The 18,291-nt window shown below is 48.5% G+C and overlaps 1 protein-coding gene across 1 annotated transcript; it reads left to right on the top strand.

Moving 5' to 3' along the window:
• The first annotated feature begins 6,577 nt into the window (after positions 1-6,577).
• Positions 6,578-18,016, top strand: LOC144721558 (synaptogyrin-3-like). The gene is made up of 4 exons (XM_078599269.1): positions 6,578-6,741; positions 13,685-13,922; positions 14,805-14,947; positions 17,005-18,016. The coding sequence occupies exons 1-4, from the start codon at positions 6,628-6,630 to the stop codon at positions 17,236-17,238; spliced, it is 729 nt and encodes a 242-aa protein (XP_078455395.1). The 5' UTR covers positions 6,578-6,627; the 3' UTR covers positions 17,239-18,016.
• The last annotated feature ends 275 nt before the right edge of the window (positions 18,017-18,291 follow it).

The following is an 18,291-nucleotide window of genomic DNA, read 5'->3' as shown; positions in this document are numbered from 1 at the left end:
TGCATCAGGCGAGTATAACCCAGGCAGTGATGCACACTGTACTGCACTCGCCAGGGTCAAGAACTGCTTAGCTTGTGAGACCTCACAAGGCTGGGAGGCTACTAAAGCAAAATCAACTCTGGCTCAACGCTGGCGTACGGTGGGGTACGGGTGGGGAGCAGGGGATGGCTGGGAGAGCGGGTGAGTGACATTTTTAAAGACGATGTCTGTCACGAGAAAAAAACAACATCAGGCAACCAGTGAAAACAAATCCAACATTAACCCAACGCGGGCAAGTGGCGTTTCATCATATCTGCTTACTGCTGCTGTCTCCCCAGATCCGTGGCAATAGAAGCAGTCTTGGCTACCGCTGCCCCCTAATTATAATGCCAGCCCGAACCCTGAATCGTAAACACTCACTACTTAAACCCTAACTGAAATCCGCCAGCCCAATCACAACCTCCGCTATACCTAACCGTAACCCATTAACCATGAACGCTGATGCTCTAAGCTCTAAACCATAACCCTTAAACCCTACCCATAATCCCGACAGCCTAACGTTGAACCTTGACACCTTAATCCAAACCTCATGAACTTAACCCCGACACATACACAATCACGTAGAAGAAGCGGTAAACCCTTACAATGTCAACGACTTTACCGAAATCAAGCGGTCATGATTGGGTTAAAATCCGCTCTACGGATAAACATCTGCGGGGACAGTCGTGACTTCAACGTGGTCACGCGTTTGCGGTGTTTATCTCAACGTGTCCCGTCCCTCACTTGGGTTAACCGAGCCTGAAACGAGGAAGAGAGAGGCGGACGGGCGTGGTGCTGGATGGCGACACCATCAGAACCGGCTCTGCCGCCGGGGACATTTGGATGCCATGGAGGCCTTTGGCCACTTTGCGCCGTCACAGCGCAAAGGGGAGACGGCATGAGGGTGAGGCTTAGGGAAAGGGGATTATCAGCACGTGAGACGCACGATAAGGATAAATTAGCCTCGTTGTAGGGAATATAAATAACTAAATGGATAAGCGGACAATGTGTATAGTCCATGTATATGTCTCGCTACGTAAAGAAATGCGTGTGTTGTACGCATTGCATCGGCCCCACAGCCTTTTGGGAGTGCGTAATTTCGACAGCACCGGTTTGATACAAGCAGCATCTGGATCGGTTTGGACATGCACCGACGCATCAGCAGAGCAAGGCTTCCTTAAAGCAATGATGGTTAATTTCCATATGTTATAGGCTGGGACACTCTCTACAAGATATGTGTCCTATTTCGACGCAAAGTCAAATAACCATGTACATAACACAATAAAATCCGCGTCGTAATAAGAATAATGATACATACTTGAATACACAGTTTATACAAGTCATCGGCTCCACACCCTGCTGAAAGTGCATAACATCAACCGCATTGATTCAATTACAGGCGGACAAGCAAACTCCGGAATGGTTTCGATACTTCGTGCCTCATCATTGGACACACGATGAGCGGATTCAAATTAAATATAAACATGTTTAGCCACGAGGGGGCGCATTCTTCACTGTTCAGTGTGCTCGCCCCTGAACTCCGGCATCTTCAGCGATGGTCCTTCCACCGCTGGATAAAGGCCTCCCCACGCCGTCGCCATTTCTCGCGATGTAGCAATACACGTGCACTGAATTCATCACTCCATCTCCTCGGTGGACGTTCTCTCTCGGGCGCGTTCATGATGAATCATCAATTGTGCATATTTCCCTGGAATTACAGTACGTTTTTTTTAAGCAGCAGCATACATACCAAAAATATACGCATGATCATATGCCTATGACCAAACCACCCAACATGTACCCTATTCAACTAGAGCTCAGAGTCTCAGCAGAGTTGAGCTTGGACAGTGTTTGGATGGTTGACCCACAGTGCGCCAACAGGTTGCAATCGTGCTTGCAGGGCTGCGTTGGTGGCAGTGGAGAGCGGTGAAGCAAACACATCCATTTTCTTGGTTCTTTCGGTAAAGTCACGTAGAAGGGAAGTAATAAAATAATAAAAATAAAACATGATAAAACAATTATTATTTTATTACTTCCCTTCTACGTGACTTTACCGAAAGAACCAAGAAGATGAATCCCTGCAGTCACGAAAGCTTTAAATCGAAATTTAAACACATCCATTGTTGTACTGTGCTTATATGCTTCCACGTTAATGCTCCCCGCCGCTACCAAACCCCAATGGATATTGTTGTAAAGTGTGGTCAAACGACCTCCGTGACCAACACGGCGTGTGGAAGCCCTCATCCAGCAGTGGATTGACACGAGGGCTGGTCATGCACATGAAAATGCGTGCGCGTGCAAATGCATGCACGTGTAAATATATGCATAACCAAACGCAAACAACCCGGTAATATATATAAAGGTGCAGCCATGCAATGACTTGCTCGTGCCACTGCTGGCGGACGGGCCTGCACTCGAAGGGGCCCTAGACAGCCCGTCGAGAAGATATTTCGCCTGGCCTCTCCACGCTGGCCAAACATCTTGGAATAGGTAGAGCGAATCCATACTCACCCCACCGCACGCGACCTTCCGATTGACTGTGGCGCTACAAATGTAATTACGAATGAACGCGGTGCCTGTTTATACTGTTGGGTGGACAGACGTATGGGTGGGGGGGTAAGAAACGTACACCATTGTTACCCATGTAATTGTTTCAACTGTCGCGCCAGAAGTTGGAATCCAACCGGCACCATCGGGATTGCGGTGCGAACAATGACAAAATCTCCTCCCCCACCCTCACAGTATATATATACAATACACTTGTGCCACGGTGGCGAGATGTTGAGTCCTTTTCCTGGTATACAGGAGGTCGTGGGTTTCGATCCAGACCCTGACGCCTGCTGTATATTTGGAGTTTGCGTGTTCTCCTCGTGGTCCCGTGGATTTTCCCCTCCACATTTAGAAATGTGCGTTTATAGTATTTGGCTGCTGTAAATCTCTACATGATAAGCCACTTCGTTGAGCTATCATTTGTGGCCAGGTCGCTTATGGAAAAGAGCTACATAGCTCAGTGGAGACTTACCTGGTAAAATAAACATATATAAAACATATAAACAATTTCCCCCACGGCCAAATCCAGAATTATGGTACAGGAAAGAGTGATGACAATAAAACAACGCTTACGCATAACTGCAAAAGCGGGGGCCTTCATTCATCTTCGGTTTAACTATAGTTTAATGGGGCATTACACGCTGACGCAGCACGCGGTAATATCAATTTGGTGTCACATAACGGCATCGTACAGCCCAATTTTCCTCCAATTAAATTGGAGCGAGAGGAGTTGTAAATCCAGGCGCACATCTTTGCACGCACAGCAGTAGCCTCTCTCGCGAGTGCGCGTTTGGCACTGTGGGTGCCTCTCGCTCACTCTACTTACTTAGCATCGACCGAACAGAATGTAAATCTCCATCGAGCACAGAACATTGTGGTGGGAGGTGGTGGGGGGGGGGGGGAACGGCGGCTTGCAAAATTTGCATCCCGAGTCGTGTCAGCAAACCATTGGCAACAACAGAAGCAGCTCCAACTACACTTTGTAAGTCTGGGGGTCCGACTAGCGAATTAACGGTTTCCGGTTGTCATTTGTTAGATTACGGATGCACAATCACCCGCCGTTTGCTAATGCTATAATGAATAACTGTTGCCATGCTATGCGTAGGACTGACAACCCCCTATTGAACGCGCGTGCCACTAAACAGAACGACTTTGATATGATTATTATAATTGTATTATAATTATTCGGTAAAGTTGCAGAGTTGTGGCAGTGGTGCACACATACAAACAAAAACGTCGCATTCATCAATAACACTGTGGCCTTAAAACAACACACATATACAACAGGGGACGTTTTGGACAATTACCCTTGGTCATATTTCGACGTATTGCCAGGAAGAAGGGCTATTGTCCAAAACGTTGACAAACATATTTGTTTTTCCTTTAAAGACCGATGTGTGTCATTGGCGAAAGTGTCGAGTTTTTAGTCATAATTAAAGGTTCTTCCATCAGCGTGATAAAAAAAAATGGAACTTGTTTTCAAGAGCAGATTATGCAATGCACAATACCCGGTTCACGTGTGCGAGGAAGACCACGGATGACACGGATGGATAACACCAAAGCATGGACGAGTCTCACGCTGGAACACACAATGAGGATAGCAGAAGGCAGAAGTCAGTGGCGAAGGATTGCCCATGGTGCGGCCAACGCTCGGATCGAGGATGGCTGAAGACGACACGAGACCATCAGCGTAATCACCCTTTGCGCGTGGGCGTCTCTTAGCAATATATCGACTCCGGGAACGGCACGCGCGCGCGTGCGCAGCAGAGAGCTGGCACGCGTTGTCGTTTCATCTCGGGGACGAGCGCGCATGACGGATGGCACGGGCGTGCGTTGTGGGTGTGTGAGCGTGTTTATGCCGTGTCGGTTTTTTTTTTAAACAGATAATAAACACAGACCAATAGCCAAACACAAATAACAACAGCAAAAAAATCACGATAGCATTGCCTTCAAGGGAAACGTATATACAATAGGCGACCTTTCAGGCAATATGCCTTCTTCATATGCTATGCAGAAGGGCCATAGCCCGATACATCATATACTATGGAGTAGGACTATTACCAGAAACGTCGCCTATTATATACGTTTCCTTATAAGGCAGTATATTGACAAATGTGTAGAATGTAATGATTGTACAGTTGATGCGAATTGACACATTTCTTGAAATGGCCTTGGGTTGAAGGAACTGGCGAAATGAACCGATGGCATGGTGTTCGCTAGTCGAGCAGTGTGAGAAAGGGTTTAAAATAGATGTTGTCTGTTGCAGTGTGTTCATTAAACACAATAAGAAACAGAGGAAACAGTCAATCTGGAAAACCGAGTGCTCGACATGGGCGGGGGGTATTCCAGGCGTAAAGTGAATGAGAAGAATGACAGTGGGAGTAGAACTACAGCAGTGACAGTCATGACAGATGACGTCCTATCATGAGACATCATTCACCGCCCATACACATAGCGATCGAAATCAACAGTAATAGTACAACGTTGTACCCGTGGCACCACATCGTGGGAAGGGAGTAGAGCATATTGCGTATAAAGGCAACAGACAGACGGGCAAGACGAACGAGAAAGGGAAGGGGGTGCCGGGACGGGAGTTCCCCAAAAGGAAGGAGGGCACGGCTCAAGATGAGCGGCAGGGAGAGAGGAGGAGGAGGACCACCAGGGAGGAAGGAAATGAGGGGGAGAAGGAATGACCGAAGCCAGGATGTCAGAGATGAGAGCGAAGAGAAGAAATTGTAGAATAAAGGAAAGAGAATAAGTTAGCTGCCCAGAGCAGCACCTGTTTTCACAGGGGGCGGGGAGAAGTGAGGTATTTACATTGGGGAGTGCCCACAGAAAACATTACGTGATTTAAGGGAGGCTGTAGCTGATTTAGATATATAATTTATAGTGGAGCACATGAGTGCTCCAGCGCTTTCGAAGCAAGGGTTGCTGGATCACGTAGAGATTTGTGAAGCTCGCAAACCCACTGGGCTGTGAGGTATCCAGCAGATGGCAACTGCGAGTGGGTTCATACATTTCGCTTTTGACGATTCCAATGGTTATGCCCTCGTGTACAAGTTGTGGTTTGTCCGGGTGCAGTACTCCGGCTTCTTACGACACGAAGCAAAACCCAAATTAAAACGTAATAAGCCAAACATCCCAAGGCAGGACCCTCCTGAGCAAGAGTACCGCGACTCGGCACACAAAGGTTGAGATCGTTTAGACTTCAGAGACTGTTAGGTTCGGTGCTGTTGGCGAGGACCTATTGAGGCCTTCACAGCTCACGAAAATTCATAACCACGCCCAGCCGGTTATGTCTTACAATTACTGTACTCGTTTCAGGCTCAGTCGACCTAGGGCAGGACTAGACCACATGTATCACTTGCCACTGATGTGATAAATTAAGGCCAAGGAAATGATTCAGACTCGTCGGGATTGTCGTGCAGTGCATGAAACACATTGCGCCATCCATCCACGCGCCTACAGACGCACATACACTCACGCGCACTCACTTGCATACAAATGTATACACACACGCGTGTGTGAATTCTCACACTCACACACGCACGCAAAGACAAAGATCCCCCCTGCAGCCTTAACAGACTGTCGGTTCAAGTGGTTTTAGTGAGCACCTATGAAGGCCGGTAAGGCACACCTACGAGTTCGTGGCCAGCACCACGCCCGGCCGCCTTTGTCTCCCTAGCGGCGATATTTACACATCGCACCGGGTTACTGTGCTCATTTGAGGCTGAGCCGACCTAGGGCAAGTTCAGAACCGGTTCAGATAATTATCTTTACTGTTATTGGTCGTGCACGTGAAATGCACCCGAGTTTGCCGGGCTCTTGGCGCTGCGTGCGCTACCGCTCCCCACACAAACACGCACACTGCACACGCGGGGCTACTGGAGGTGGGGGGCTTGGAGTAGTAGTAGTAGTATGGCGACGACGTCATACGCAGGGGGGTGGTAGAGTGGCGTCAGGAGGGGAGGGGGTGGCGGCGGCGTGGGGTGTGCGGTGGGAGGCAGTGGCGGTGGAGGAGGAGAGGAGTGAGGAGCGGACGATCAGGGTCTCACCAAGATGGACGTACCAGGAGTCACGGGAGGAGCGTACGGAGCCGGCATGGCAGGAGGAGTGTTTGACCCCGTCGGTCTCATGAAGCAACCTCAGACCATTATGAGAGTCGTCAACTGGGTGAGTGGCGACTCGAGGTGTGTGGCCTGTGTGAGAAAACGGCTTAAGCGTGGAAACGCATTAGCCCGCCTGTTTCGGACATACATACGTGTGTGTGTGTGTGTGTACGTAATTTTCCCTCCCATGGGTACAGAGAGGACATTGCCTCAACGCGAGCGGACACAACCAAGGTCGTGTGTCCACCAATGTAATCCACAGTCATAAACGCCGCAGTGCGAATTCATCAAACGGGGGGTGATTGCCTTAACAGAAGGAAGCCTTGCGCGTGTCGAGCGAGGCAGCGCCGGGGATAATCTGCGCGACGCGACCCATTGTTTCATAGCGGTACGGCAGGTGCGGTGGCGTTAACGATCCGATGCTGCGTTATGAATTGTGCCGTTAATCAGTGCAATATTGTCATCCCTCTGCTAAGTTCAACTATAGACGATGTGACCGTGTCGGCTCTGTATTTGCATCGGAAAATGAGACGCGTGGCAATATCTACACCCAACAGCGTGCTTGTTTTCGCGCAGCATGTAACCTCGTGTAAGAGCGATGCAATTAGACCGATTAAAACAAGGGGGGAAAGGGGACAACGGCAACTACATTGGCGTGGTGATGTAAGTGAATGGGTATTGCCGCTCTTGGGGATAGGCGTTATGAATGGAGAAGCCGGATGGACACCGCAGGGCCTGTTTCAGCACCAAGGTCAGTTCCCGGGCGCCGTGCGCCAACCACCAGAGCGCCCCCTTCCTTTAATCGGCGGTATAATTCCCTCTCGGCCTGCTCGAACGCGTGCGTGCGCGCACGCTTATTTCTCAATCAGCGGGTGAAGCCATCGGGTTGGAGCGGTGGCGCAGTGGTTAGCGCATTGCGCTATGAAATGGGCAATCGCTAGCGTCAGTGGCGAGTGATAACTGAACCTATTTTTTTACCTTCGGCGTTCCTCCTCCTCCTTCACCAAACCGCATCGCCCAGCATGGTGACGTAGAGTCACACAACCCTCAACGACCGACACGGTGTGGGGAGGGGGGCATTCATCCAGCAGTGGGTTGACAAAACGGGCTCCAAGTTGATACTTAAACGTTTATTTAAAAGCAGGACCTGGGTGACAAAGACTGGTGGATAAATTAATAAAGACAACTGAACAGCAATGAAAGTTAAATACAAAACTTACGCATATAAAAAATACATTAAAACAACCAGAAACACGATGACTGTTATGGTCTTGCCCGAGGCCTTATCATTTACTGTGGCGGACGTGGGCGAGCGGTTTTATTCAGAAAAGGCATGACAATAGCAGCAGCCGATAGCTAGATGTTGTCAAAAGAATTGGAGGTCGTGTGAATTGGTGCTTCGCCACATTACGTATTCATGCAGCTATTCGCAACGTGGGCATGAATCATCTTCCTCGATTTACCACTCATGATTCACGTTCTCGATTAGATTCAATAATCGATCAAGTGTGTCTCTTCTTACCGCATCGTTTGTTGCATATTTTTCTCGTTCGGCATTTTCCCACAAGGTTCTGTTCACTCCGTGAGCCCAAGCGTGACAGCGTGTAAACAGCACTGCCAACGAATCGATCTCTACACGCACCATTTGACCGATTGTGTACGCATGGTGAGGTTAGGAGTCGGTTTCGATTGAATAAAAGCATCCTTACATAAATATTGCAAAGTGGGCTTCGTGCCCACAGGTCTGTCCTATGTTTATTAATTATAATTCGACTCGTCACCCTAAATGCGTCCAAATCTCACCAGATATTGGAAGCTAAGCAACATGAACCTGCATAGTGCTTTGATGGGTGAGCAGTTTCCAAATAATCATGTGTTGTGTGGGCTGCTGCGGGGATACGTTTTTAGCAGAGGACAGTCCAGCAAATGCAATGGTTGTACTGCACCGTCTATGCTTCCACCAACGTGGTGGAGTATGACAAAATAATTTCCATTACCAAGACGGTATGGGGAAGCCCTTGTCCAGCAGTGAATTGACAAAAGGGCTGGTACATGTACAGAGAATTGTGATTCCAAATAAGAAAAAAAAATCACGTGACTTCACATCGCACGGGAGGTGCAGGCGGGTCTTCCTCCTCCCCATCATGCACGAGAGAGCATTGCCTGGCCTAGACCAACAATGGACACTAAATTAAGGCTGGTGATAAAAGAGAGACAGGGTCACAGGGAACACGCAGCAAGCTCTGGAATATCACAACACCGGGACATGGAGTGAGCGCCGGGTGGACTGGAGCGATCGTTGAACGCATATAAGCAGCTGGGACGAATCCAAGTCGAGAGCAAGGAGGTTCTGGGGGGGGCGGTTGAGCTTAAACACCCCCTACGAAAACTTGGTACACGCCTACTTTAATACAGGCTGCTGCTGAGCGTACAGATGAGACAGCATTGATTGCAGAGGGACAAAGACTGCATCACCGAACAGCAGGCGACACCAACGGGGCTCGCTTCTTCTGGGATGTCAGAAGGCGCGTTGACGCGTGGAGGTGGATGAAGATAGGAGAGTTAGTGGAGGGATTACTTAAAACAAAAAAATCTGAGACTCCCTATTACCAATAGAGCTATGAGCGCCGTCTTTGTGTTAGCAAAGCATCACAGCGACTCGAGTGAAAGACTATAAACAAATACAATTCATATTTACTACGACGATCGCGGACTGATGTCTGATGCCAAGCAGGCTGGAGCCTGGTTCGCGCTTGGATGGGTGACCACCATGCGTATGGGCCGCTGTTGGCATGCGGCTGCAAGGTGTATCAGGAAGATAAAATGGCACTCAAAGAAATGGACTCGGTCCACGTCGATGAATTTGTTCTGTCGGTGGTGGATTGGATAAATTTGCATACACAGAGCTTTGAGTGTCCCCCCCCCCTCGCCCCTCGTGTGCGGGTTTTTCTCTGGCCACACCAGTTTCCTTCCGCATGAAGTCAAACGCACAGTAAATGGAATTGACCCAACATCCAAATATGAATATTCAGGCTCAATGAGACGACACTGGGTGAATACAGGGAATTATAATTATTATTTACGTACCGTAATGGTAATTCATCAACATGAAGCGTCATGTAAAATAGATTGTTTTTGTACGAAGGTGCTCTAACACACTCGTGGCGTGTAAAGCTTTCCGCTCTCACAGGGGTCATATGCAGGAATGTCATTGGCACTCAAATTTCCCAAAAACATTGCCAGCCACTCGCAAGCAAATTACACGTTACCTCCTTGGAAATCAGATACGATGGACCAGACATACAAAGATCCCCTGTATAGTCATACTCTTTGGTTCTATCGGTAAAGTCACGTAGGTGAAAATAAAATTGAAATAAAATTAACAACATTTTGCTGGGGTTGCTCCACCTGATGACGGAAGCTTGTGTTGCCTCCGAAACGTCGTGATTTAGATATTTTTATTTTATTTTCATCTACGTGACTTTACCGAAAGAACCAAAGAGTATGGATCCTTGCAGTCACGAACACTTCAAATCTAGAATCCCCCGTATAGCCTTAACAGACTGTAAGGGTATTGCTGTTAGCGAGCACTTATGAAGACCAAAACGGCACACGAGCGGGTGGGTGGGCAGCACCACGCCCGACCGACTTTGTCTCCCCAGTGGCGATGTTTACACATCGCACCAGGTACTCATTTAAGGCTGAGTCGACCTAGGAGAGAGCCCAGGACCAGTTCAGATAATTGTCACCGGTGTTGGCCGTGAGCGGGAATAGAACCCGGGTAGCCGGGTTCTTAGCGCAGCGCGCTAACCTCTACACTACCGCTCCCCGCAAACACTAGTATACACATATACATACATACATATTTTAGATATATATTTAGATATATATTTTAGATCCATATTAGTGTAGATGTATATTGCATATCAAACATTTCTTCCTGCCCTACTATTCGGTATGTAATATGAATGATCCATTTATGTATATTTCCCAACAAATAGGCAAAAATTGTAGAAAGCAACATTTCGTTTCAAGCCTCTTGCCCATCTCACACCAATCTCAAGACTCTTATAAAATCAATACACGTATTAAATCGATACACTTATTAAATCCACCGTTTCTCTCTCAAGACAGAGCAACCGCTCTCAAAATATTTAATCATTTGGTGAGAAAAGTCAGAAAGCCGTGGGGTATCTGCAAATGGATCAACCTGTGGTTTGCCAGTTACGAGTGAGTGACGGATTAAAAGTCAAATAATGTTCAGGAAGGGCTCGAGCTAGAATGTGGTACAAATAGTGAAGTGTACGGTCATAGGTAGCAAAATCTCCAAACCAAAATGGTTGAACGAGCCTCTGGAATTCACCACCCCGGATGTTAATTGGTTTCTCCCACAGATGAGAGGTGTAAATTCTTTCGCGTCTCGTGCCAAACTTACAACTATACACATGATCCTCCACCATCAGTGAACCAATTAATTCGTCTGTGGAATGTGACAAAACCAGGGTCCTCTACCGGTTGGGAATATTTAACAACAACTTAGACAGTGGTTAGCACACCGCGCTACAAACCCAACTAACGGAGTTAGATTACCAGCCACAGCTTGGGGAGATTTAGAGGCCCTCTCGAAGGTGATTTGTCCTTTTCTTCTCAACTAGTCACACATCTCTGACGAAGTGGGAATAGCCCACATGTTAACCCACCACACGCGACCTGGCGATCGACTGTGGCGTACCCGATTTGTCAGATGTGGGCTGGAGACTGATAAACTCGTTCAATTGTTTCAACTACCGCGCCGGGAGATCGAACCGAGCCCCTCTGGATTATACGTCGAGTGTGCTAAGCATCACACCACGGAAGCGCGACCCTGTGACCTTGATGAAAGCCTTATTTCTCTACACAGTCCCTCTGAAATACAATCCATCATCATCATCATCGATGTCCCAGAGGCTCTACCAGGGGTGGGGAACCTTTTTTCTGCCAAGGGCCATTGGATATATATAACATCATTCGCGGCCCATACAAAATAATCAACTTAAACATGTGCCTGTTATATTTGGTCAAACATTTAATTAACTCGCCCCTAATGCGATGGCTGGAACTTCTTCTCTTTGATGAGGCGTGTGATGTTAGCTGGTATTGATGATGTTGCTACTCGCAACTGCTTTTCCAGCTTTGCTCCTAGATTTATTGAATTTCGAGTCCTGCCTGCGGTTGCCTTGGCAGGACCAGACCCAATGATTTCGCGCGCCTTATACGTCCCGCGGGCCGGACGTTCCCCAGCCCTGTGACTAATCCATGTCTGGAAGAATTCCGTCTCGTTCCTCAAACCACTCATAGTTCACAGCTCCCGTCTCCGCGAGTGGCTCTTGATCTTGTCTAAGTTCATGAAGCGTGTCTTCGCCAGGCAAGTTTTAAAAATCATAATAAACCTGATATTTTTTTTTATCTATGATCAAAAACTAACAATTACTCGAAACATTTGTATTTTTACGCAAAAAACTAAAATAGTTCACGACTTGATTAAACTTCTAATATTTAAAGAGGTACCCATCAGAAACCGCTCAATTTAAAGATTACGTTCTTCTTTACATAAAAAAAGGAAAAGCAAAAGTGATTCAACTTAATATTCTATGAGGGGAAGCTCCTATCTTTTACCGTTTTCGAATTATTCAGATTTGAACATCATAAAATGCGTATTTTTTTCTTTCAAAACCGCTTGAATCCGAAATATATCAAAACAATAAAAGATAGAACAATGCTTCTCGCTTTACTTTTATTTTCTGTTTAACGTTCTATCAAACGATGAATACCGCAATCTTATATTGTGAACGGTTTCTGAATGACACGCACAAACATGTTCATGGTGCACTTAAAATCGAGATTTAGGGGCCTTAAAATTTAAAAAAATTCCGGATTTTCTTTTTTTTTTCTGTTGAGTCCTAAAAGCAACATATGTTCCAATTTGCCAGCTTTCTACATACTTTGTCGGGAAGTACCCCTGAGGTTTTTGAGACATACCGATGAAGATCTTCGTTTCTATAGATATGTGTAAGATAGTCGGGGCGATTTGAGACAACAGTAAAACATGCTGTTCTGAACTCTAATTCTATGAAATTTGCAAATTCATCCGACGATATACTGTATTTAGAACCAATGTGCTTAGATTGTAGATGAGCTTTGTATGGTGATTAAGGTGGTGGCGCGTTTTACGGTGGTGATGGTGAGGATTAGTGGTGGTAACGTGAGTGGGGAGTGGTGATTTTGGCAATGGTGGTCGTGGGTAATGGTGGTGCCGCTGATGGTGGTAGTAGTGATTTGTCCTGGGCCTCCTCTAGGTCGACTCAGCCTCAAATGAGTACCTGGTGTGGTGGTAAAAATCGCTACTGGGGATACAAATGCGGCAGGGCTGGGTACTGGACATCCACCCCCTCGTGTGCCGTGCCAGCCTTCATAGGTCCTCACTAACGGCACTTGCCCCAACAGTCTCTGAAGGCTATACGTGACATCTTTGTCTTGGTGGCGGCAGTAGTTCCGATTGTTAACGTATGGACAGAGTTCCAGGAGGCTCGGTGCGAAATCCCATTTGAGGCCCCGCCAAGGGCAAATAGCGCGCCACCTGCCAGCCGATGTGCGCTCCAACTCCGCATTGAACGTCTGCGATGAAACCAAGTTGAGAAAAAACATGCATATGCATCCAATGCCTTCCACAATTTGTTTAAGTAGTAGTATGGAAACAGACGGATAGATCGCAGGGCGAAATGTATTTTCATATTAGCAAATATATTTTTCCCCCATTAGTTTGTGTTTTCAAGGTTTGGGAAACCCTTATATCAATTTGGCTGGTCTTCAATAGAGCAAAAGCCTACATGCAGCACAACTTTACATTACAGGTTCATTCAAATTGGATCATCTTTAAGGGCGTCATGATTACCTTTACGGACAGGCTTAGTTGGAGAACGTTAAAAACACCCAACCTCTAAATCGGTCCCCTTGCCCCCTGCGTGCAGGTCTTCTCGGTCATCGTGTTCGGCTGCATCTCCAACGAGGGCTACGTGAGCACCAACTCGTCGCCCGACCTCTACTGCGTCTTCAACCGCAACGGCAATGCTTGCCGCTTCGGCATCGCCATCGGCGCCATTGCCTTCCTCGCCAGCTCCGCCCTGCTGCTGCTCGACCTCTACTTCCCGCAGATCAGCAGCGTCAAGGACCGCCGCAAAGTCGTCATCTTCGACATGGCCTTCTCCGGTCAGTGATGCTGCTTCCTCCAACTGTAGCACCGAGCCATTGCCGGGGTCATGCCGAGGTCATGCCGGGGCCATGCCTGGGCCATGCCATGACCATGACAGGCCAGTCCAGCACGGCCCAGGGGAGGCGCCATGTTGTTTTTCCCACCTGCAGAAGCCAATTCATAATGTGGACGCCACGCGCAGTAAACGAGTCGAGACGCACGTTTACGACGCCGTGTCCTTACAATCTACCGACTGAGTTACACAAATATTGCATTTTTCACCCCATACCTAGACCCATTTGAGCCAGAGTCAGCTTCAGTGAGGTGTGCCCAACTCGGCTTGACAGCCAATGGAAAACGACCCGTACCGTAATAGTTCCGCATTGGTTCGGCTGTGCCCGTGGGAAAGAGGCATGATTGTGACAATTTCGAGCAACAATTCCTCTAAAATTTCCCCAAGCGCGTTATGGCCGTAGCACCTTGGCCTGAGCACCTTCTTCTCTCGTATGGCCGCTGTAGATGCTGAGCATCAACTACAATGTCACATCCAGGTGGTAAAAGCCAGGAGTCGTGGAGTGCATCGCCGTGATGTCTCCTTCGTATTTGTGGATCTTGCATAGCGTCGTTACACGTCGTATGGTCTGTTCTAGATGACTACAGTCGCACAATGGAGAGTTTTCAATTTTCCATTTGTGCATCAGGTATCCGCATCTGCCGTGGTTTGTGCGGATGCGGTTTAGGGTGGACCACGAGCTTCATGGAAGATCATACCCAGTGATCCTCCGCATTGGGTCTGCCTGATTGCCATAATCTTGGCAGTGACAGTGCCAACTGAGGACGGGGGAACGGTGGATGGGTGGGAGGGGGGAATTTGTATTTGCGTCCCTTTGTCCTCGCAGCCGCGTGGTCGTTCCTGTGGTTCGTCTGCTTCTGCTTCCTGACCAACCAGTGGCAGAACACCTCGACGGCCGTCGCTCCCTCCTACTCTCACGACAGCGCTCGTGCCGCCATCACCTTCTCCTTCTTCTCCATCATCTCCTGGGTAAGCATCGGCGCCGAGCTCCGGTCGCAGCGCCGATCATCTCAAATCGCTCTGCCGCCTGGACCTCCGGTGCGTCGCGCTGTCGGGTCGGGCCCGCGCGCCGCTGTTCCGCACGGTCGGACGTTTCCCTTTCGCTCCGCGTGCTCGGACCTTCCCGGGTTCGTGAGAGCTCGACTCGCGTTGGGAGCACGAGCCGCATGCTGGGCGAGCATCTTCGGGGAACCGAATCGATTCGGCTCGATTCCTGAACAACAAGGTCCCAGCACGTGACGATGATTTGTCAGACGTCATGCCGAGCAATACTGGAAAAACGCATCCGGGCGCAGTTCAGCACACACCAATGCGGTTGTGTGTTTCAATCCATCTTCCGGTCTCGCAAGGGGCAGCCCCGACCATTTGGGCAGCTGTTTGTAGGGCAGCTCATCGTATGTACGTCTTCTGTCTGAAAGCTGACCTCTCTTTTTAATTGAAAGAAGTAGCTTGTTTTTTTTTCACGAATGTCATGTTTATCTTTGCCTATTCAGCGTAAAAAAATTTGCAGTGGTCTTTGGGCTAAATATAGCGGACGGAAATCAATAGGTGCTTAAAGAACACATGACCCGTCCACCAGTTCTGTAGGTCAGCGTGCACCCACATGGATTGGCCACGGCAACAAATATTATTGCCGTGGCGTGCATTATCATTTATATATTTATTTCCATCACGGTTGCCGAGCACAGCCCTAAAATGCTGAGCGGCCAGCAACAAACAGCACCGATGAAGTTGTAACAGATGAGGGTTGCTGCGTGATGGTCGCTTTTCATTTAATTCACAATTTCTTAACACCACCACGAACACAACCAGGCTTCACATCCTCCACGTGACCCGGCACCTGCACACAATACTCCTCTGTGGGCAATGTGAGAAGGTCTTGGGGATTAAAAAAAAAACAGACGATGGTGGGAGGTACTTCCAACGTCGAACAGTCCCGGAGGCAGTCGTGGTAAGCGAGGTGTTGTCACGGCGGTGCGGTGAGTGAACACATTGTGGAGCCATGGCAAGTAACGGCGTGAAACCTGCGCACACCACCACAGGGCAGCCGCCAAGAGGCAACACCGCTGGCCACTTCTACCACAGTATTGTCGTTCGATTCAATGTTAACGAGCCAGGCCTGTGACCAACCTCACCCGCAAAGTGCCAGATCGTCGAATCTCGCAAGCGAAGCCGTTTGGAGCCTGGAGAGTGCTTAGATGGGGTGACCCCCTGAACATAGGCTACTGTTGAGCTACATTGACAGCAGCAGAAGGCTGTGCAGGTTAATCCATTGTTTTACTGTATGTCTATGTTCCCACGTCCATGCTACCTGCCTTCAGCAGCCCTCATTAACCACCGTGGTACAGTACGACTGTGGGTATTGTTGACGAGCTATAATTCATCACGTGTGTTCGTCAGCGCAGGTTGGTGATGGTGGTGAGGATGTGGCATCTTAACCTGTGACAACCCCTCCACTCCCCTGACATTTCCATCACGTACACGCTACCCAACCAACCCACTACACAAACCCACCTACAACACCACGCTACCCAACCAACCCAACCACACAATCCCACCTACAACACCACGCTACCCATCCAACCCAACCACACAAACCCACCTACAACACCACGCTACCCAACCAACCCAACCACACAATCCCACCTACAACACCACGCTACCCATCCAACCCAACCACACAAACCCACCTACAACACCACGCTACCCAACCAACCCAACCACACAAACCCACCTACAACACCACGCTACCCATCCAACCCAACCACACAAACCCACCTACAACACCACGCTACCCAACCAACCCAACCACACAAACCCACCTACAACACCACGCTACCCATCCAACCCAACCACACAAACCCACCTACAACACCACGCTACCCAACCAACCCACCACACAAACCCATCTACAACACCACGCTACCCATCCAACCCAACCACACAAACCCACCTACAACACCACGCTACCCAACCAACCCAACCACACAATCCCACCGACACCACACGACCCGCTCACGCTGAAGGCCGCGAGCATCTTCTTCGCCTTCAAGAGGTACAAGCTGGGCGTGGACTCCACCCTCTCCGAGGGCTACGTGGACCCGGCCTTGACGGAAGGACAGGGCGGCGGCGGTGGTGCCGCGTTTGGCAGCGAGGGCCCTCAACCCGGCACCGGCGGAGACTTCTATCAGCGCTCGCCCTCCTTCCCAGACGGCCACGGCATCGACCAGACCGCCGATGGGTACCAGACCCAGTACTAACCCCCCCCCCGCCTCCCTTCCTGGTACCACGAGTGAGACCAACCGTGCCGTGTTGAAAGGAAGGTGCGATCCCCCTGAGCAAAAAGAGCTCTTATCTTGTAGGTGCACGCTCGTGTGCACGCGCAGGCTGTGTGTGTTTGGGGCTGTCCTGGCAATGGTTTGAAAACAATCGTTCGTGTGATTCAAAAGGTATCGCACCTAGGATACGGAGCAAGAGCAGACACACCGAGAAAATATTTCCAATTTGATCGGTGTGTTCATTAATTGACATGTGCTTTATTGCCGAAGTAGGAACGTTAAATGGGGGGGGGGGGTATAAACATAAATTGATGAGTTTCAAGTTGTGGCTGTGTAGGCGATTATAGCACGCTGGCATTGTCGATGCATTGCCGTTATGGGGATTTTATCACTGGGAGGAAAGAAGGATGTGGCCACTTTGGCAAAATGGTCCATCTTGAGGAAATATCGTGTATAACTTCACATCACGTAAAGCGCACCAAGTAATTTTCCTGATGTGGAGCATGACACATGCAACGCGAGATGAAGTTAAGCGATTCAGATTATAATGATGTTCTAAGGATGGCAAGGAAGAAAAATTTGGCACAAATAAAGTTACAATCCAAAGATTTAAAATTACAGATGTTGATCAGTTTCACTTACAGAGCAGGGCCATCCGAAAGTTTAAGTCACCTCCTCCGGTGGGAGTAAGACACTAGTTCTTTCGGTAAAGTCACGTAGGTAAAAATGAAATTAAAATTAATAACAAATAAAAATAAAATAATGTAATCACGAAAGAGCTAAGAGTATGAATCTTTGCAGTCATGAAAGCTTCAAATCTAGAATCAATTTAAAGTAGGCAACGCTTGCTACTAGTTACTGACAGATTACATAAACCAAATGTTAGCGTTACGCGTTGTATTACACCGAATGGAAATAATGGCTCAGTGGGTTTACCAGAGTGCCCATGAAGACATTCTCGTCTCTGCTTTCTCCTTGACAAACCTTTAAACTTGTGTTGGACAGTCCAGAACACACAGCCGATGTACTTACAAG

The sequence above is a fragment of the Lampetra planeri genome, chromosome 1 (assembly GCF_965212315.1).
Source record: "Lampetra planeri chromosome 1, kcLamPlan1.2.h2, whole genome shotgun sequence".
NCBI lineage: Eukaryota > Metazoa > Chordata > Hyperoartia > Petromyzontiformes > Petromyzontidae > Lampetra > Lampetra planeri.
The sequence above is the reverse complement of the archived record's forward strand: the minus strand, read 5'-3'. Positions and strand labels throughout refer to the sequence as shown.

Bases quoted from the DNA above. Each gene is read 5' to 3' on its own strand.
- LOC144721558 (XM_078599269.1), top strand. From the start codon at position 6,628: ATGGACGTACCAGGAGTCACGGGAGGAGCGTACGGAGCCGGCATGGCA. The intron at 13,923-14,804 runs GTCAGTGATGCT...TTGTCCTCGCAG, and splicing joins CTTCGACATGGCCTTCTCCG to CCGCGTGGTCGTTCCTGTGG. The intron at 14,948-17,004 runs GTAAGCATCGGC...CTCACGCTGAAG, and splicing joins TCTTCTCCATCATCTCCTGG to GCCGCGAGCATCTTCTTCGC.